A 22,693-nucleotide genomic window follows, 5' to 3' on the forward strand; every position below is an offset into this window, starting at 1 on the left:
GCAGGGAGGGGTTAGCTAGGGACTGTGTGCATGCAGGGGGTAGCTAGGGGCAGTGTACACGTGCCGCGGGGTGGGGGAACCCGCAATGCGGCTTCCAGCTTTGGAGGGGGGTGCTGGGGCTTCTGGCTTCAGCCCCCTGCTGCTCCTGGCTTGTGGGGGGGAAGTTTGCCGGCTTCAGCCCTGCCCCGCTCCCAGCTTCATGGCCCCCCTGAAAGTGTTCATGGATCCCCAGGGGGCCGCGGACCTGTGGTTGAGAACCACTGCTCTACAGTTCTTGTCAACCCAGAATGTACTTTTTTGAACAGAACAGGTTTAAACAGGAGGATGGGGAAAAAAAGAACATGGAAAACTAATTTAACACATGTACAAGTTGGATTATCAGGGTGGAGAAATAGAAATGCCCAGACAAGTTCAGGAGCTGCCAGAAAGGCAGCTAAGGTTGTGAAGTCTGAGTCCCATAGTAGGGAGAGATCATAGTGGGAATGTCTAACATCTATAAATGCTTGCAGATACCAACATTTCAGGATATTTACTTTGTATATTTTGGCATGTGATGTTGACAGTTTGTGTTGTAATGGTTATAAAGCTTTAACTTTTTGAATTCCAATGTCTACTGTCATTAAATAATTTTTGTCTGACCCTCCCCCTCCCAGTGTACCACAATGGTGAAAATTTTAATTGATAAAAATTGAAAAATGTGCTTAAAAATAAACATTGATCTTGTCCATCAAAATTATTTTAAAAATAAAAATTGAATTCTGCCAAGGCTACTCTTAAAATAATATGCAGTTTCAAAGAGGAGGTAATGTAGCTTGAGGTTTTGGACTGGAAGACTAAACATATTCATATTTTATGTCTTTTCTTGTTATCTTCTCTTCTTTTCCACCTGATTCTGTAAATATAAATATGTAAGAAGTTTAAAGAAATAAATAATAAAGTAGGCTTAAAGGAAGATAACTCTGGAGTTTATTTCTTTTTGCAAGAAGCAAGAGGCAACTAGAAATGCTGACATTGTATCCCTATGGCCAGCCACAATATTAAACACTAAATGAGTAAACATTTACAATTAACATTCAGTGTGCAAAAAAATGGGGGCTGCCAAGATATTTTGGTTTTGTTATTTTCAAAATCCAGCATTCCAGCCAGATGGACCCAGTCCAAGCTGAATGCTCTACAGTCTCTTAAAGCCTATAAAACTGCACTTCCCCCATTTAGAGGAAAATGACTTTCATGTTTCATTATTTCAGTAAAAATATCAGAACAGTTAGTGTTTTTGCTATGCACCTTATTTCAAATTCTGTGCAAAGAAGGTGATATTTAAAAGGGATATAAAAATGTGATTCAACCAAACAGATTGGATGCCCTGTTTATTCTAAATAGAGTCCTAAATACTGCATTAATTCCATGACCTTGCACTCCAGGAAAAAACCTGCCACCCCCTTCTTCCCTCTCTGTGTTCAGAGGACACTTGACGCAACAGAAGCAATGGGAGTTTTGAGAAGGCAAGGAATGAAGGGTTGGGCCCCAGTGTCAAGTATAATCTATCATTTGGCACTACAAGCGCTGAGCCCAATTCTCCTTTCTTACATCAGTTTCACACCTCACTGATTTCAGTGGAGTTACTTCCGCTTTACACAAGCTGGAGTGCGAAGAGAATCAGATTTTCAGGGCCAAATCCTAAACTGCTGTAAAGCATTAACATCAATGGAGCTGCACCAATTGATACCAGGTGAGGATCTGGCCCACAAGAGAACAAGAAGAAGACTGTTCAATTGACTAACCCATGTGAGGGAAAACAAATCACGGTCTGGCAAGTGACCTACCACAAATTATTCTGTTTCATAAATACAGAACACCTAAATGTTTTTATGTTCACCCTTAATATTATTACCTCTCTGTTATTTTCTCTCTGCCTCTCTGCTGTGACTGGTTCCCTTTGTTCCCTTTAAACTCAATACTGTCACTATTTTCATGGGCTATAAAGTGTGAGAGGACTGCATTGTGAATGAATACCTGTTCCATCATTCGCCATCCTCACATACAGAGGAAGGATGGTTTTGTGATTAAGCACTAAATTAGGCGTCAGGAGTCTGCCACTCACTCTGTTACTGTGGGCAAGTCAATTTTTCTTTCTGTGACTCAATTCCCCCACCTATAAAATGGGGATAGTAATAAATCCCTCCCTCACAAGGCTGACATGAGGATACATTCACCAACGTTTGCAGACTGCTCCGAGTAAAGCCAATAAATAAATACGTTGCTCTGGGAATACTCAGCCCATGCATTTTTGTAGCCTGGGGAAGCCATTTATATTAGTTACATTTTTCCGATACTGCATGTTGACGCTGCGCAGACGCTTGTGACGTTAAACTTCTTATGTTGCTGCCTGCCAGCGTCATCTCGCAGAAAAAGGCTGCGTAGCTCGGTTGGTTAAAAACCAACCACTCGCTTTTGCAGTAAGTGGCACTTACCTGAAATGACATTTCCAGTGATATGTCTCAGTAGCTCCCATCACAAAGCTGCCACACAAAACAAATGACCGTTTCCTCAAGACGCAGCCAGGGGAATCCTGTAATTCTTCTAAGTAACATTTACATCAGTGGAATCTTAAAAGTCCTGGTTCAAATCCTCCCCCTCCAATCCCTTGCTCTCGCCACAGAGATTCCCGCTGCCAGGCTTTCGCACTGAACTGCGCTGGTCACGTAGGGCACACGTAGCTGTGCCGTTATCGCACGTTGACACTTTGCCTCCTACATTGATGGAAAGGGCTGATGTTGTTAACGCCCCGCTCAGAGAGGTGCTAGGCCAATGGAAGAATTCTTCTGTCGACCTAGCCGTGTCTACACGGGTGGTTAGGTGGAGGGAATTACATTGCACGAGGCACACAATTTTTTCACAGCCTGGAGTGATGTAGCAAGGTGAAAGCTAATTTTTAAGTGTAGAGCTGGCCTTAGAGAGAGGATTTTGTAAACTGGTTGAAAGAATCCTGGGTACTGGAGCAGGTGCACTCTCAGAGTGCTTAAAGTAAATTGAAACAGGAAGGGGAGCTCTCATCTCACCAGCTTTTGTCCAGCCCTCATCCCACTGACTTCAGTGGGGTTACTCAAGTGCCACCAGTATATCTAGGGGTTGTACAGACAAGCCCTTAATTTCCATGCCACAGGAATAATATGTGATGCCATGAGAGCAGCACCTGACAGAGAAGAAGGAGGGAAGCTAAGGGGGTAAAACATTACACAGAGCACTAAATTAAAAGCATAAATTGATTGATTTGAGAATAACATATATTACGTCAATAGACTTGCTAGGGGTTACTCTGAATCCTGGCCCAGGGGCCTTCAATCCAGCAGGCTCATGTTTAATATAATCAGAATGTACGAGACATTTTACATATGTACACAGCTTGCGTGACTCAGTGTGTTTGCATTCAAGTCAAGTGCCATAAGCTAAGGATTTGAATCAGAATCCAGATTTGCATTGCTGACAAATGAAAGAAAGTTGTGTTTGAACTACTAAAGTGTTGGATGAAAGTCTCTTTTTTTTCCCCTTAAAGCCTTCTTAATGATAAAATCACGACTCTAGACTGTGTCTTTTTAATTTTTTTCCCTGGGATAATTTATAGTGCAGTGTGGAATCTGAGAAAGTGCAAGCTGCGCCAAAGGGTCTGGTCGGAGAAAGAAAACTGAGCCAGTGAGATTTGGAACCATAATGCGAGTTATAGAATTTAATTTTAGAATTGTAGCTACTGGGAACTGCTTTTAAATGTACATTTCCCCCCTAGAATGAAAAAAGAAGTGCCTATGTCTCGATTAAAGTGTTGTTACAGCTCTGTGAAAGAGTGCTTTGTACTGTAGGGGACAGACAGAACTTTTCAGAGAGCACTCTCTGTTCGTTTGGTGATAGGTCTCAGGTGCAACACTGGTAGCTGTATGTTTACATTTAGAATCTTTCATTTGCATTCAGCAACATGGTGTCAGGCTCTAATGACGAGATACTTTGATAGTGAGCTTAATCATATAGAACTGGAAGCAAGGGGACACAAATGGGATGGAAAGTGGTGACAATATGTAAACTTTTAGGCAATTAGCGAACTCCTTTCCACCCCCAGGAGGCAGGAAAGAGATGACTCAGAGTTGTCCTTTCATGGTGCCCTTGTGCATCTGGACAGGGCTTTCATCCCCTGAACCAATAGACCTTGGAAATTCTGTGCTGGATCTGTGCCATTCCACTGCTTTCTCCAAAGGCTGTCCCCCATGCTCACATACTCCAGACCTCACCCTCCCACCACCACCAACCCAACAAAGTTTTACCAGGAGGCTGGAGCAGGGCTTACCAGGGCTTCCCCCATGGCCACTGGCTCTGAAACTCCCCTGGGATGGCAGCTGAGTTCACTGTGCACTGGCATACACCACTTAAGATAGCAACGAGTACATCAGCATTATCTCGCAAGATGTTCTTCAGGGCACAGCAGGGGACGGGACAGTCCAACCTTTTAATGTTTTGGAAACGCCCGATATTAGTAAAAGACACTTTGTTTCCCCATAGTTTCCATTTGTTAAACACGGTGTCTTGTATTCCTTTCCTGTTCATTTGTAAAGAGCAGTTCCTAAAGCATCCGAGAACATTATTTGTTTGGGGTTGGGGTTTTATTTCTGTAGTATCATTCCTTGTCTAATTGCAGTGAATTATGACAATCTGGGTTTGAATGCTTGAGGAGCTACTTCAGTACAGGTTTAGGTGACAGAAGCTGAAAATATGTATTTGAAAGGCCCTCGCCCCACCAAATGCACCTTTTTTATACACAATAATAGGGATAATAGGGTGCTGTGACTTCTAGTGGATTTTTTTTTTGAGTAGTCCATACCTCATAAGAGTTACACCGCTTTGTGATATCATTACTGTGCATGACTTGATTGTGTCTCCTGTTAATACAGAGCAAACAGTCTTTGCTGAATTTCAGATGGCCACTAGCCAGTTAGGTACATTGCCAATGGACTGAGGAAAAAAAAGGCATATGTCAGTGAGATTTTCTGATCTTTTTCCCCCCCTCCCACACTAGGACATCGTCAGAAACTAGATGAACAGACAAAGCCCGGGAGCTTGTCCTTTTCAGAGCGTCTGAGTGAACTGGAGCAGTTGCGTCGCACAGCCATGAGGGTCAGCCCACATCACCCAGCCCCCACACCTAACCCACGAGCTTCCTTGAGCCACACCACTGCTTTTAACCCTCAGCCTCAGAGTCAGATTCAGGGTAAGTACCTGAAACCTCCCCTAAAGTGAAGGAACCGCTGTTGGTCATCAAAGTCTTAACATAGTCTGCAGTACTAGATGGCCCTTCAGGTTGCTTTTCCCCCTGCCACAAATAACTTCCATGTTGTTTTGGTAACCAGGAGATGCATGGAAGACAGCACAACAGCTGTGATGGTAGGGTGGCCTACATGAAAAGCAGTTCTTCGGGACCTGAGGAAGAGCTCTGTGTAGTTCTAAAGCTTGTCCCGCTCACCAACAGAAGTTGATCCATGAAAGATGTTACCTCCCCCACCTTGTCTCTCTAATGGCAATTCCATTTCCAGAGGTCACTTGTGACGTTTTGATAAAACACAGTGGGAGGAAGATGGGGGTGAGAAAGGCACATAGAACAGATTTTCTTCGCTTACCTTGCAGCATTCAGCTGTGGGGTTTTTTTCTAACAAGTGACCATATGTTTTTTTAAAGTCTAGCACCTTTTTAACGTGCATCTACTGTAGCAACTTTCACTTGGACAGTAGAGTTCATGGTGTTATCCTCAGATGTCTTGGGACTGTAATTCTTCAAGCCTTCTTAAAAAAAAAGATGCTGTACTGTTGGATTTTTTTGTATATGTAGCTGTATTCCCTGATGAATATTTAGTCAGTGAATTATATGCATTTGTGAAGGAGACACACTGTCAGCAACTTGCAGTAGTTTTCCTAAGAAACCATTTACACACAAAAGCTCTGAGCCCATTGTTCAGCAGAGAAGACCAGTCTAGAACTAAGTACTTGCACTGCTAGTAAGAGCAAACATTTGTGATATAAGGATATTCTATAGCTTTTATTTTAATTAAAACTTCTAAGAGGGGACTCAAAATGTTGACTTCATTTGTGATTCAAGTCCAGATAATATGAATGAAATCAAGCAACCCAGTCTTGGATAATTTTCTGAAATCTTACTTTGCATCCATTAAATCAGGTGAAATTCAGTTGGCATTGAATCAGATGACTCCTGTATATTTTACAAAATTGTCAAAAATGCAGATGTATAATTAAGCACATCTAAAATTAAGGTAAATGACCATATTTATCTTAGCAAATGCTGTTGCTTGATGGAATTAAACTTTGTCCTTCCAGTCAGAATGAAATAGATTTGATCAAGCTTCTCCCCTGGTGTTCTGGATAGAACTAGTTATAGTGGTTTCGAATCAATAGTTTTTCTTCAGTGTTCTATTTTTTAAAATCTGGGTTAGCGTGCAGCACTCTTTGCACTACTTGTAGAAAAGTGTATTACTTCTGTAACTAAAGTGTTCGTTATATATCCTTATCTTCTCGGGCCTGATCGTGGGGCCATTGAAGTCACTTGCAAACCTCCCATTGACTTCAGTGCGTACAGGGTCTGGGTCTGGCCACTACTGAGAAGTAAGTGAGTTGTTGAATTAAATCAACATGCTATCGTGAATTGCATTGCAAAAAAAAAAAAAAAGTATGCAGAAAAGTTCAAGGAGCACATAGGTCCTTCCTGGAGCTGCTCCAATTTACACCAGCAGAGGATCTGGTCTTACATCTCTAAAGACTTTTGGCAGTCACCTTGCTGAGAGTCTGATTTGGAGAACAAAGTAAGTTTGATTTCTTCTGCCTTCAGATATATTGCTATCAAAGAAAATGAATGTATTATTATGGCTACATGGGTGGAGGTATTAGTAGCAGACTTGCATTCTTCAACTACTTTGGAACACTATATGCGTAGCAGAGTATCAGGTTTAACATCAACTATCCCTCTTTTCTTGTTCTGTTTTAGACCTCTTCAGTAGTACAACTTCAGAGCAATATAACTCTTTCACACTCCTCTAGGGATTCAGCTGCTACTTCCGGAAATGTATTTAGTATATTGCTTTGCTTCTTAAAATATAATTTTGATACATTTAGCCTGTGAATTTATAGGTGTAGGTCAGAAAATGATAGCAATTGAACTGCTAATGTTTCCTCATTGATATTCTCATGCTAAATCACCAGTTTAGTTGTTTTTTCCCCCCTCCATGAAAATTGCACATTAGCCTGACCAAAATTTGAACAGCTTGGTGAGACTTGTAGCCACTAACAGGAAAATAAGGCTAAGGCTAAAGCCTCTTTCGGTCAAAATGTAGGGCTATTTATGCAAAGACCCCTTTTTATTTTACACCCATTTTGAGACCATGCTCTCCCACAGTGTAAAGAGGCTTTAATGTAAATGAGAATCAGAGCTTTGATATATTTCTCAAGATCTGAAGAATGTCTGATTTCCAGATTGAGCTTCTATGTTACACTTAAGGAGCACAGGGTTTTGAGGGTGTGTTGTTTTTTTTAAATAACATCATTAAATTGCAGAATATAGCCTAACAGAAATGAAATATTTCTGACATTTTCCATATTATTACTCCGCTGATGTATAAATATTTGCAGCTTCAGATACTTTGTGTAACCACCTATTGAATGAAGAGAGCATTAGACTTTTTATAGACAGGAGGCAAGAAAAATGTACAGTGCAGGCTTTTAATTGGTGGTGGTAAACTTTGCTTTAACTTACCCCAGTATGAATCACAGGCTACTCCTCTGTTCATCAGAATGTTTTTTTTTTGTGTTTTTTTTTTTTAAAAATCCTAACTCAAAATAGACATCTTGGGCTAGTTCATAGATTTAAAGGGGCAGATTGCCATGCCACTAAACCACTGTTTATTTGTTGAGGTTTTCATCTATAAAGGGCTTGAGGTTAATTTTAACTTCCCATTTTATCAGGTCTTGAATTTGAACATAAAGCTGCTTGTGTCATGGATACAAGTCCATGCAAGTTAGGAGATCATAAATTGCTGTAATCGAGTTTTATGCTTCTTTCATATCACAAGAAGGGAGAAAGTACACCTGTTCATTTGAAAGATCTAACCATACCAGTTCACCGACAAAAGCTGGTGGGGGGAGAAGAGCAGCTACCACATCACACATGTTTCAAGTTGAAAGATTACTTTGTGCAAGTACCAAGCCTATAATGTTAACGATCTGACCTAACATCCCAAAAACAAGGAAATTCAGTTAAGGCTGAAAATCCAGATAACTATTCAGCCTCAACTTACCCCCTTTTTGTGAGAAAGAAAGAAAGAAAGAAAGAAAGAAAGAAAGAAAGAAAGAAAGAAAGAAAGAAAGAAAGAAAGAAAGAAAGAAAGAAAGAAATGGCAGAGCAGTGTGAGCTAGGCCCAGATAGTTGCTTTTGAGCAGTTAGGTAAGGCCTTTGATCATGATTTAAGTATATACTTTTGTGACTGAGTTTCCTGTGGTGTCATTCTGGAGTGAGTAACTACATAACTAGGAAGTTGGCTTTTCATAATGTTGACTGGAGTAGGTAGATACATAATTAGAAACTTTTAAAAATATGGATTATATGGTTCCATTTCAGTTTGTCTGGTCAGGGCCAACATAAATATTTTTAAATTTGTAGATCATTCACCCAAGAATCTGCTCCTGTGGGGCCATTAGAGTTGAGCCAATGCACAGTAACTACATAAGCAATTTTAAGGGGTAACATATATTTACATATATTTCCAATGAAAGACCTACATAGTTTTGGTTTATTTAAATTAGCCAAAACAGTGTTTCCAACTCACGATTTATTAATCACCCATAAGTTTGAAAAATAAATAAGACAGCTATTTTTCCTGTCTAGAAAAAGCAAATAATCATCTTCAACAACACACTTCTGGCTTTTACACCTTGATAGCCTTAAAAAATTGGAGCTTTTTAAAAAAACCTGTAAGCTAATATGTTAAGTTTCATCTGGGACTACATTTTTATGGCCAAGTTTAAAGACCCTGGAAACAAGAATTCATAATAAAAATGTTGACAGATTTTAACCAGTGTTGCAGTTTATAAACAAAACAAAGACTTTTACATATTTATGTGCTTATTTTATTAATGTAAAGATCTACTCTTTGGGTGAGTAAGGAACATTAAAACTGAGATTTTCTGGTTACGACCCAGTCTTTTGTCTTCTCCCAGGTGCAGTATGCTTTGTTTAAGAGACATTTCAAGGTCCATACTATCATAATCTTGTTCCACTGAAAATAGCCCTGTTTATCAGGGTTCCCATGTACTAAAGAAACAGTGAAGTGGAATCAAGGGCTATGTGTAAGCACAAGGAATTTCAATGGCTTTGCTCCTATTACAACTGTATCCTGTCCCAATTTTTTTCCCCCACTTTTAAATCAGCTTGGTAGGTCATAGGCTAATAGTTTGCAGTGTTGTTGTAGCCGTGTTGATCCCACCTGGTTTCTCTAATACATTAACAGTGTTAGAAGTGTTCATAGGGTAGGGTTTCAGAATGGTCTGGCAGTCAGTGACATTTGCTGCTGAGGTCTTTGGCTTAAGTGTAAAATGTAATTTTTAAGGCACTGTAGAGAGTTCTAATTGACTGATTTCAGACAGGCAGACACTCAAGACTAGGACAGTGAATTGTCTTTTCACTGTGTAATATTTAAAAATACTTCTATTTTTCTAAATATGTTCTCTCTGGATGATGCTGTAGCTCCCTCTTTTTCGATTAATGTATTTTTCCTTGAACTGTAGGTGCTTACAATAAGTATATAGCTTATTAATGAAATATCATGTTGTTTTCTTTGATTAATCTGAGTAGTTTATTATGCTGATTTATACCCCATAGGTCAAGTAATTGCATACTTTGTACTTCTACCACTAAAGCTATATAAAAAAGGTTAAATATGAGATCTCAGACCTTAACATTACTGATTACAAGTCTGCACTATATTTTCAAACAATTTTTGATTGTATATTTATGCTGGTTTCTTTGTACCTGTGATTGTGATCATTATATAATCTAAAAAAAGAAATGGATAATGAGGGGTGTGGATCAAATTCAGACTTCCTTAGTCAATAGCTGCAAGAACAGGTGTACACATTTGCTGGCAGAGCAGCATTCTGTGTGCCTGTATTCCTCCACCAATGTTCCCCATACTACACCGGTACAGTATTCTAAGCAGCAATATTCAAAGGCACGCGATACAGATTATTCCTGTTAGGAGCATGACAAATCTGCTTTGGTGGAAGGAAAACATAGTTGCCATTGCCACTGGGTCAAAGGATGTTTGAGCACCAAGGTATGGACCTTTGCCCCACTCCTAACCCCAGAACGCTCTGCCATCATTTCTGTTGCAGATGGTTTGCAAAGCATCCTCCCCACAGCTTTGGAGAGGATCCAAGAGAGGGCTGGAAAACTTTTGTCCCATGCACCCTGTCTTCTGTATGTTCGTGTTTGTGTGTGTGTGCGCACACATACCTATGTGTGCCTGGCAGCCAGAATCCAGCTCTATGGGTTTTCCTGAATAGGGCAAAAGATTAACTAAATTATGTTTCTTGGTTGGGTAGAGACTGATGGACATCATCTTGTAAAGAAATGTAAGGCATTCGATGTTAATAGTGAAAAGAGATTTCTTCATGCCTAAGAAGAATGATCTCTTCACTTATCTTTTAAATGTGTTAGTGAATGTCAGACAGAGAAATCTGCTTTTTTCTAAGAGTACAATATGTTTCTTTGACTCATGTTTAACCTCTGATCAGTTAAATTGATATAAATCATCTCAGCAGTTTGTCCTTTAAAAATGAATGGTGGTGTTCTACAGGGTTCAGAGTAGCAGCCGTGTTAGTCTGTATTCGCAAAAAGAAAAGGAGGACTTGTGGCACCTTAGAGACTAACCAATTTATTTGAGCATGAGCTTTCGTGAGCTACAGCTCACTTCATCGGATGCATCTGTAGCTCACGGAAGCTTATGGTCAAATAAATTGGTTAGTCTCTAAGGTGCCAGAAGTCCTCCTTTTCTTTGTTCTACAAGAGAAGCAAACCCTCGATATCAAATTTATTTATTGTGTCACAAAACAGCTCTTGTAAGACACGGAAAGCATACCATATTAAAGTTCTCATAACAATTTTTCTTTCATTAAAATAAATAGAATTCTAATCCAGAAAAAAGTTTCACACTGCTTTCCTAGAAGCCTACCACCATAAGACTATAATGGGTCTGATTTTTAAAGGGGCCTAATTCTGTCCTTCAGTTTTGCGGAAATGAATGCTACCACTTTTGCCCAGCATTAACTGTGCCAACCAAACCGAAGGTATTCTTGAAAATCTGGTTTAAAAAAAAAAAAATCAAACTAAATGGGAGCACCTTTAATGCGATTCTTTCCATCTCAAGCATGGCAAGACTAGGTTGCATAGCACTCTCTGTTGAAAGAGCCCGCTCACTTTGCCAAAAAAAAACCCCATCCCGAAATCCCCATTTTCCCAAAGCCGTGTCTGTGTCTGACAGAAAGTTTGACAAGTAGCAGGGCATAAGATGCGGAAAAAAACATAATTTAAAAATGAATATGGGGAAGCCATGTGCAATGTGTGTGCATCAGGAAATATATAACCTTGTTTTTGTGTAATCCTCACCTTCACGTTTTCCATTCTCTTGGACCCTCTTCTTTCCATTGTGTGTTGCTCTTACTTGTTTTATTATATCTAAAATTAGCCACCCTGGGGCAGGGTGTGTGTGTCTTTTATATGTTCTGTAAAGCTCCTAGCGTCCTTTGGGTCTTCTCTAAATATTAATTCTTAATGGCCATGATTTTGTTACCAAGGGCATCTCCACCAGCTCTGCCATGGCATATTAGGGAGATGGTTACAGATTTTACATCAGGAAGTCTCTTAGAAGTAGGAATAGTCCAATGGAATTCCCTCCCTTTGGCATCAGAATTCCTCTTTGGACCTCATGACCATAACTTCTCTCTTATCTATGTCCACGCTGCAATCTTAAGTCGACCTATCTTAGGTCGACTTATAGCCACCACGTTAATTCCTGCGGTGGCTGATGTCCACACTACCCTCCTTCTGTTGGAGGTGTCCGTCCTCACCAGGGGCACTTCCACTGACTGAAGAGGGGCAGTGTGGAGGATTAACAGCCAGGGCTCTCAGCTCTGTGCAGCTCCCTACCAGGAGCCCAGCTGCCCCCCAGGGCTTATCACCTCTGTTTATAGGGTTGCCAACCTTCCCGGTTTTGCCGGGAGTCTCCTGGAATCAGGCCCTATCTCCTGGAGGCTACTGAAGCCAAACCGGGAGATTTTAGGCAGTAAATGTCCACAGCGCAGTGGGGCTAAGACAGGCTGCCTGCCTATCCTGACCCTGCGCCGTTCCCAGAAGCACTCCCTCTGACAGCTGGTCCTAGGCGGGAGGGAGGGGGAGGTGGGTCTTTGCATGCTGCCCCCACCCCATGCGCCAATTCCGCAGCTCCCATTGGCTGGGAACTGCGGCCAATGGGAGCGGGGGGGCCGGTGCCTGCAGGTGCGGGCAGTGCACGGAGACCCCCTGGCCCCCCCGCCTAGGAGCTGCTGCTAGAGGGACATGCTGGCTGCTTCTGGGAGCAGCGCAGGGCCATGGTAGGCAGGGAGCCTGTCTTAGCCCCGCTGCACCACCAACTGGGAGCTGCCCAAGGTAAGTGCCTCCTGGCCGGAGCCCCCACCCCTCACCTCCTCCTATACTTCTGCCCCAGCCCTGAGCCCCCTCCTGCACCCAAATTCCTTCCCAGAGCAAGGGGAAGGGATGGAGCAGGAGCAGGAGGTAGGGCAAGCGTGTTTGGGTTTGTGTGATGAGACAGTTGGCAACCCTACCAACACTGCATCACCCTAGCTCCGCCAACATAAGCCCCAGGCCTCTGGTCAATGTGGTTGTATTATGTCACCATAGCAGGGGAGTTATATCAGCAGGAGAAGCATTTCAATGTGTACACCTCCACTGTTTTGTCAACAAAAGCTGACTTTTGTTGACAAAACTGTGTAGTGTAGACAAGGCCTAAAATATCTCCCTCTCTGAGACAGGTCACTGCTTTTGCTGCTACTGACCAATAATCTCATCCTATGTCTTCATTCAGTCAAAACAATGCCAAATTGCAGTCTTCTTTATGGGCAGGAAACTGCTTGGGGATTCCCTTGACTATTTTTAAGATCTCCAGGATGAGATAAAATCTCTGTGAACTCCTCAGACAATTCTTATTTCCACTTAGATTGCCAAATATTCTGGAGCTCGTTGAATACATCTTATTTCAGATACAGGTTCAATCAGCTATCTAACACCAGAGCTGCTGGAATAAACTAAAGCCAGCTAAGAGTTTTTGTTGCCAGAAGTGTAAATCTCTCACTTTGCCTGTTAAAGGAAAAACTTCATTTCAAACTAGTGCATTTCCTTCACAGACGTGCAGTGTGTTCTGCCTATCATCATTTCAGTGTGCTTCATGCAGTTCCACTCTTTCCCTCTAAACCAGAGGTTCCCAAACTTTTCTTATTGTGTACCCCCTTGGGTCTACCAACTGCCCATGTACCCCCTTCCAGATGTACCAGCTGCTCACGTACCCCTATCCTTCTCATCATTGATACTTTGTGTGTTCTTCTTAACACTACCTATCTTTCGCCGTCTGTCCATATTTTACTGTAACATACAGATATAGTTACAGTACAATATATACAACTGGAAAAAAAAAGAACTCTGAGTAAGTTCTGAGCTCTGTTAGACTGGACAGTTGCTGGGCAACTGAACCCACTCTGTACAGTGATTGGAGGTGAGGGCTCTGTACCTCAGGGTCTTGATGTGTCTGTGTTCTCATTGGTACATCTTGAAGTAAACTAACGACTGTATTTTATATAACAAATTCCCACGGGATTTTAAAGCTTCATCTGAGTAGCCTATTATGAAAATGCAATAAATAAAATCTACCTTTACACAATTTCTCCTGCGTATCTGCCAGAGATGGCTTGCATACTCTCAGGGGTACACATCCTACAGCTTGGGAACCGCTGCTCTAAAGCACAGACTTGGCCCTCCTCCATCTTCTCGCACCTGGGGAAGAGCAGAGCAATGAAACAAGCTCTTCATCACACGGCAGGACTCCAGAGTATGTCCACCTTCATGGCAGAAGCCTTTCTCAGGAATATAGTCTGTCCCCTTATTTTCAATTCCAAAAAAAAGTTCTGTGCTCCACTTGAAGTGGTTCAGCTATTTAGTCAACTGCAGACTCTGATGGAGAGAGGTAGGCACATCATAGTGTGGGTTAAGCCAGGCAATTTCCTGGTGTTTGTAGGTTTAAAGGATATTTGTCTTCATATGCCAATTGCTCTGAAGTTCCAAAGATTCAAAGGTACTATAGGCGGGGCAATATAAATGGCTTCTCAGTCCCCTAGCAAGGTCTTCTGCTACCCAAGCTTGCTCTTATCTATTCTATTCCCAGTGTTCGCAGGAAGGTCCTAGCAGAAAGAGCAAATCTGACTGGAGGAATGATAGTCTTGGGTTAAAGGCAGAAAGCTGGGAGTCAGGAGACCTGGGTTTTCTTTCCAGGTCTGCAACAGACTTTCTGTGTGTCTTTGGGCAAGTCATTTAGGGCCAGATTTTTAAAGATATTTAAGCACTTAAAGATGCAGATAGTTGCCTAGTGGGAATTGGATACCTAAGCATTTTTGAAAATCCCAGTAGGCACCTATTTGCATCTTTAGGTTCCTAAATAGCTTAAAAAATCTGGCCCTTAAGCCCTGGCCACAAAATTGTCTGTCTGGTCTATCACATGACAAGGTGGAGCAAAGCATGATGTCAGATAGGTGAAGACTTTTTACAGAAAGCTAATTTTCAGGTAGGAAAAAATGTCCTTGTTTCAGTTTTTAATTAACATCACAAATCTTTTTTGTAGTTTTTAGGCTCACTGAGCCAAACTGTTCTCATTTGCACCAGCACAAAACTAGAGTCACAAGGAGTTCTCCTGGACTTATAGTGCAGATGAGAGCAGAATCTGGCCTGGTATATTGCACTGGTTCGTGTGCTCATTAGTTGTTGTTGCCTTCAGTTTTCAACAGAAAAGAGTTGAAATAACTTAGATTAATTTCAGGCTTCCTTAACACCATTACACTTTTACCACCAGTGCCAAAATAATTTGTGGCTTGATCCTTCAAGATTCTGAGCACTTAGAGGTTCTGATTTCCCTCCCTCCCTGTTGACTTCTGTGGGAGTTAAGAATGCTCAGTACCTTGCAGGATTGAGCCCTTAATGCAATTATTTAAGTCATGCTATTATTTATTTGAGTTTCATATTTGCCATTCAGATCAACAGTGGCATTGAGCAATTAGTATTCTTTCACTAGACAACCTGATTCTGGAGCTCTAGCACGGCTCCTTCCCCCACTACTCTCACCTTTCACATTAACACAGTGAACTTGCTGACTGTGAAAATACCTTCCTGCTTAACAAGCAGGTGTACTGACTATCCTGGACTTCAGACACACACAAGCTGATGCCAATTTGATCACATTTTCACATTCGAGTCCTACACCCACTAGTTTTTGGATTATTCTTTAATGGCCTTTGAAGCATGTTCTTGGCCTTTGAATAGCCCAATTGTGATGAAGATTAAAAGTGCTGATTGCAAAACTCTGGTAAATAAAATCTCTTAGTCTTTTACTGACAAACCCAGTTTCTTTCCATAGAATTTGCTCCTTTAATCCCTTCTTGGCAGAACACTTCATGTTTGATACCAGAGCTCAAATTACCTCGCATGATAAATAAAATAAACAAAAAATTTAAAAAAAGAGCTCCTTACCCTAAAAAATAAAACCGGCTGAAACGAGCTTATTATTCATCGGATGGCACTCGTGTGCCAGAAGAGACCAATTTGATTCTGCAACTGATTTTTTCCCCTGGTTGTACTGTGTAGATATTCTCCAAATTGCCAAAACGCTCAGCAGCTGTGCCATGGAAATCACATACATCTCTAAATGTTACAACTACATTAAAATGAAGAAAGATAAAATGATGAGAATATTGTTTGAATGGTAAGTTTTCAATATTTGTTTTTTCTGACTATAAATGCATCCAGCAGAAGTCAGATATTTCCCATGATGTGAAATTCACCCTGAGTGAAATTACCCTGAGTGAAATTTCACCCTGAGTGAAATTCACCCCTTTCTAAATACAGACAAGACTAGCCCAGGGGTAAAATCAACCCACCTAAACCACAGGTAAGCTCATGAGGCTGCAATTCCTATTAACTGGAGTAGCAACCACAGTCTTCACATCCATGGTGTGTGAGATCCACACCGCTAAATCCAGATAATTACGGATCCAACAACCTCTCCTAGGTTCACCCCCACAACTCCACCCTCACACAAGACTCTTTGAGCTGGCATGACTTCCCCCCAAGCCATATGTGACATAACAGGGTGCAATCCAGACTAAGGAGTAGTGGTGTCACCCCTGCCCTCTAACCTGGGGTGCCCTTTCAATGCTTTGCAGCTGTAGCCTCCAGCCTGGACTGCTCACAAGCAGCCTCCAGCATGCAAGTCACTCCCAGTTATTTCTGTGTGTGTGCTGCAGCCAGACACGCCTTGGCTCTTACTAGCCTTGGTTATACTGCAGAGTGACCCCAACACACCCCCAGTATTAGGTTTTCCCCAAGACATTTATGTCCAGTGCTGCCTAGGCCTCTCCTGGACAATACAAGCTTATATAAAGTCCATTATTGCTTTAATAGAAATAATATGCAGAGAACTTGCCACCCCAAATGGAGTTTCCCAGACACTTTGGTTAACCACACTGGATTAGATAAAGCAATAAAACAAATGTATTAACTACAAAGAGATAGATTTTAAGTGAGTACAAGTAATGAGACATAAAAGTCAGAAATGGTTATAAGAAAAATAAAATGCAACTGGTGCCTAATATACCAAACTATGTTAAACTCAAAACAAAGTTTTCTCACTGCATGCTCTCAGCAGTCTTACTGACCAAACTTCTTAGGTCAGGACCCTTCCCCCAGTCCAGTGCTACTGCCTTTGTTCTTCAGGTGCTGTGAAGGCGATGGGCAGAGAGATGGGGAGTGCTGTGGGGGTGTTTGTCCTTCCTTTTTATAGTGCCAGTTCCCCTCTTGAAAAACATTTCCAGATGACATTCAGGAGACAAAGAGTCTATAGGGAAGCATGTTCCCTGCTGCTTTTTCTTCACTTGTTTGAGCACCCTCTATTTCCCTTCCTGCTTAATGACTCTGTTTAGTGCTCAAACACAAATTAAGCAGAGCACACGTTCCTTTGTTTGAGACAGACCTGTTTGCCAACCTCAGTTTGGAACATGTGTTAAGAACACCATATGGTGGAATCTTATAACTACATATACGACATTGCCACACACATTTTATCAGGACAGTAATGACCAGCAAATTATGAATTTTCAAATGATACCTCACAAGGCATATTTTATACAAAGATTCAATAGCGTGCAGGGTGTGGACATGGGGTATATGCTAAATCCACATAATCACGGATCCAATGACCCCTTACAGGTTCACCCCCACAACTCTACCTCCACACCAGACTATTTAAGCTGGCATGACTGTTGCAATAGGATTTTCACTGTCTCTGCTTTCTTTAAGGGTGGAGTTTATGCACTAGATTTTTTTCTCTTAAAATAAAATATAAAGAGCAGATTTCCCTTGTCACATTAGCAGGTGTGGCCTTTACAAGAGGCTGTGTGGACAGAGTTGCTGTAATGGTCATGAGTGGCTCACAGAACCCTCTCCAGGAATAGCATAACAAATACACATTGAGCACTTAGCATAGCTATAAATAGGTACACCACTGCAGCCACCCAAATCATTGGAGTCTGCCTGTCATTGGAGGCTCCCTGTGCATCCCATACAGTATGTGGTGCATAAAGAAAGAGGGGCTTGATTACATACAAAACAAAATGTGATGGGATAAATTTTGAAGAACAGTAAATTGTATGAAGAAGCGCATATTATATGCTCAAGAAGATTATTGTCACAATATGACCATTCTTCCTCCATTAACACATCTCAAATACAAGAATTGATGTAGTGGGAAACATACTCATATACATTGTGTGAAATCTACACGAGCAAAGAAGGTTGACTTGACATTTCTAACGAGTGCTTTCTTTCTGTCTCTGTTTCAGAGACTTGTTAATTTTTATCTATGGGCTGAGCTATTCACGAGCGATTAGTGATTTGGGTTGCCTCCATTTTTGGATGACCATCCTGGAACAACTTAGAGGGGCCTGGTTTTCAGAAACTGCAGATCACCCACTTTCTGAAAAATCAGACACTTCAAGATTTCCAGATGAGCACCCAACAATGGAAATGGATCACCACTCACTTTTGAAAATTCAGGCCACAGTAATTTACATTGTTTGCTCTTTTGAACAATCATAATGATGAAAGCTTTTAGAGGTGACTTGGTCAATTATAGGTTCTCTTAATTTCTTGGAAATCAAAAATAAAATCTAACCAAATATCATTTGATCTTTGTTTTATTCACTGCTAAGTGTTCAGTATTCAGAGAAGTTGTTATAAGCTCCCCTTTTCTGAAATATATTGTGTTGTCAAGCAGAATTGTAGAAATAGCAACACTTTGACAAACGTGATTATTTATTTGTATAATATGGTTTAAAGCTAGGCTAACAAACATACCATTTCAGTTGATTTCAGTTGTCCCTCTGAGTTACCCAGGAGCTCCATGTACCAAAGTATTGAAATGCAGTATATTTTATTTTAAACATCCTGATTACAAAATATGCCCAATGGTTGCAGACGCGTTTGCTTGTGAGTAACTTTACTTATAGGAACAGTCTCTTTGACATCAATGAGACTACACACATATGTAAATTTACAAGCAACGGTGTTAGCATATGTGGGCGCTATATTACTTATTATGAACAATAGTATCACCTAGAAATGTCTGCAGCTGCTATACATTATAAAGGTGAAAACTTTAGTAATGAGCATAAAACTACCTCAAGAAGGTAGTCAGGTAAAGACTGCAAATCTGGGCTTGCAAACTATATTTGCCTGGCTTGCATGTAAACATGCATTGATTATTAGCATGTTGGCATTTTTTTCCCCTCTACAAATACTTCTGTAAACTCACTTTCAGCTTCTTTATTATTTTAAGTGCATACCTCGCTGCTTGTGCCAGACTATCATGTTGATTCCACTCAGGAGACTCTACCCTTCAAAGGCCACTCGCAGCTGTGGCTCAAACTGTCCAGCCAAAAGCATAAAACCAAGCAGGTGTGTGTGACAGAAAAATGGCCACAGCTCCACAGCTGTGAGTGCCCTGGTCTATTATTGGAGCGGATATGAATCGGCTCTGAACTGGGGGAGCAGCAGTCAGCCTGTTGACTTTCACTCTGCAAGGGAAAGGGAGTACTGACAATAAGTGTTACAGAAACAGAGGAATCGCAAAGAGAGAGCTATGCATGGCTTAGTTAGCTCCCCTGGGACAAAAGAGTCATTCAGAGGGGTTGTGGCAGCCACTAGGAAACCAGGACTTCAGAGCCCAGTCCTGGCTTCTGAAGGGTGCACAGAGCCCCAACTGCAGTGTCAGGGAGCAGTCACTAGAAGGTAAGGGCTGCAGAGTCTGGGGCAGCCAAAGATGGCTGTGGAGATCTAGAGCTGCCGTTGCTGTTCCAAACGGCAGCCATTAGCAAGTCAGGGTTTCAAACACTGGACACAGCCACTGGAGGGTGCAGAGAGGCAGGACTGGTGCATGTGACAGGACAGGAAATAAAGACCAGTCTATTACTAGCACTTCTGTGTGTCACACCTTTATTACATGGTGTCAGAAATAAACGGAATCTTTTCACTAAAAATAGAGCAAACGAAGCTGCCTGAATCTGGAAAAGAACCTGGAGGAGGTGCCCACCGGGTTCCATAATTTTCCGGACAGCAAGTAGTACAGCAGAGAACTCGGAGTGAAATTTTCTATCCTGTCCATATGATTGGGGCCAGGAATCAAAGCTTAGTCTCTCATCAGCACTCCTGTATATCACACCTTTATTACAGCTCTGCCTTCTTGGCTCCTACAAAACCAGCAGTAGTGTGTCAAAGGAGGAATAATTCTTTGGGCAGGTTTATGAGATCGTGGATAACCAAACATAACCGAGAGGTTCCTTAATCCCAGATTCTGAATTGTTGCTCTGATCTGTCATGGGAGTGATCCAAATTATAGCCAAATGCAGATTAGGGTCTAGTTCAAAGCAGGAGATGGAGAAGAGAGAGTAAAAACTGGTTTTCCTGGAAAAGTGAAGGAAATGTATATGAGAGTAAGCAGCTGTATTAATTCTCGTGCTTGTTTGGTCATGTTTAGAGCCTCATAAACCCCATGGACAGGGAATGATTTTGTTTTGTTTGAATGAGAGTAGCTGGTACAGAATGCGTGTACGCAGGATTTCTAGACATTAAACATTTCCACGAGATGTAATTCATTCTCTCCTGTGCTTTGAATAAAGCAACTTCACAAGAAGTGCTACCTCACAAACAGCGAATATGCGAGGGCCGTTGGAACAAGACAGGGCAAACAGAAAGGTGTCTGTGCTAACTGCTCCACCCAGCCTCTCTTTATATGACAAAAAAAAATGTTTCTAATAACCCAAACAGGCAGGGTCTGATCTGCACAGACAGTCTGCAGGCATCTGCCCAAGAAGCTGACGGTTGGCTGGTACATCCTCATCTGATTTATGTTGTGTGTGTGTTAAGCCTGAAATTGTTGAGTCTCTGGCTGGCTGCAGTGGTATTACTGGATGGTTGGTGCATGTTTTCAGTTCACAGAGCTGGCTCTGATACTGGGGTTGTTGGTTCTGAATCAGCTCCAGTCTCACACCTGTCTGAAACAATGAAGGCCTTGTTAGACACATCTCCAGCAAAGTCTGTCTTATTACTTATTTTTTGCATGGGGGTGAGGGGGGAGCATAGAGAGGAGACTGAGGAAATGCTGTCTCTTTAAAAGACACATTCCTGATCCTCTGATGCAGCATCCTTTTTCTTTTCTTTTTATAAATTTATTTGACGGGAAAATGGATTTACAAAACAAAAACAGCTTAATCCTGCAGTAAAACATAAGGGAGTGCTATTCTCTAAGGGGCAATTTTATAGGACTGTGCTGGTGGATTAGACATGGGAGACATGCATCTAGTTTGTCACACAATCACTGAAAACATACCTCCTGCTGCTTTAGTATTATCAGTATCTTCCCATCGATTTGTCTTGCTCTTCTGCTGCTGCTGCTCCTTCCCTTCCTTGAGAATTTAGTGTTTGGGGGTGAATTTAGTGCTTGGGGTGCTATGTTTGACAGCCTTGGGGACTGGAGTACTCTATTTATTGACACACAAGTGGTACAAACATGGGCAAGTGTAATGCAGGCTTCCCTTCGCCCTCGACTCACCTTCTGTCAATCTTTGGTTCTCTGTTCTCTTGTCCCCTCCCTGCCCAAGTTCTCCTGTTCCGGTATCTTAGGCCTGGCCTACACCTAAAACTTAGCTCGACCTAGCTACATCACTCACACCCGTGCCAGACCTATCAAGCAGACCTAAACCCTGGTATAAACACTGCTAGGTCGACGTAAGAATGCCTCCATAGACCCTGCTACTGGCTCCTGAGGGCTGAATTAACTACAGCGATGGCAAAACCCCTTCCATTGCTGTAGCGATTTAATTGCATTATGGCGCTCCAGTGGCACAGCTGCAGTGCCGTAGCCGTGCCGCTGTAGTGTAGACATAACCTTAGATAGACTTGTGACCTTCAGAAACTCTGCTATTGGCTAGTCCTAGTCCTGCATATTACAGTGTTACGTCAGAGTCAAGTTCTGATTTGTTCTCTGGCTCCGTTCTTTTCCTGTTATTGGTCCTAACCTTGTGCCGTACTTTTCTGCACTTTTCTTTGAGGTCTTTCAGGTGTGGAGGAAAAGGGAAATGTAGCCCATGGCCCATCAAGGTTTGTTTTCTGTCAGGTATGTTAATGGCAATGTTTCCTCCATCAGGAATGTGAAGAGGAAGAATGGTCTTGTGGTTAAAGGACTTGTTTGAAATTAAAGGGATATGGGTTTCATTTCTAATTCTGCAACAAGCTTCCTGTGAGGTCTTGTTCAAGTTACTTAATCTCTCTTTGTCTCAGTTCCCCTCTCTAAAATAGGGACAAAAGTATCTCCTGACCTCATAGGCATGTTGTGAGGACACAGTCACTAATGTATATGCAACACTCAGATATTATGGTGCTGGGCCATAGTACAGATGGAAGATTGCTCATCTGCGCAATAATTTTCCTACCATCTTTTTATCCCCTCCATTTATGTCCTGACTTCTCCATGTTCTGTCCATATCATCACTGATCCTACTGATAATAACCATGCAGAGAAGAATGTGTATATGAAGTGTAGAGAGAAGTGGAGAGGGAAGGGGTGGTCCCTATGCTGCAAAGTCTCTTATCTCTCTCTATCTCCCCTTTTACTGATCTCTCTGGACTCTTCCCACAAATTGACCGATATGTATGTTTACAAGGGTTTTTTTTAAGGAGAAGAAGAAAGACATACGTATTGGAAACCCTATTTGTTTGCAGTTAGGTTTGA

At 41.7% G+C, this 22,693-nt stretch overlaps 1 protein-coding gene across 1 annotated transcript in view; it reads left to right on the top strand.

The window, feature by feature from the left end:
- RUNX1 (RUNX family transcription factor 1) overlaps positions 1-22,693 on the top strand; it is a 206,459-nt gene that overhangs the window by 161,369 nt on the left and 22,397 nt on the right. Inside the window, exon 6 of the mRNA XM_084647539.1 lies at positions 5,060-5,251. Coding sequence (XP_084503665.1) covers positions 5,060-5,251 — 192 coding nt within the window. The remainder of the gene's footprint in view (positions 1-5,059; positions 5,252-22,693) is intronic.

The sequence above is a fragment of the Lepidochelys olivacea genome (assembly GCF_965140295.1).
Source record: "Lepidochelys olivacea isolate rLepOli2 genome assembly, chromosome: 1".
Taxonomy (NCBI): Eukaryota; Metazoa; Chordata; order Testudines; family Cheloniidae; genus Lepidochelys; species Lepidochelys olivacea.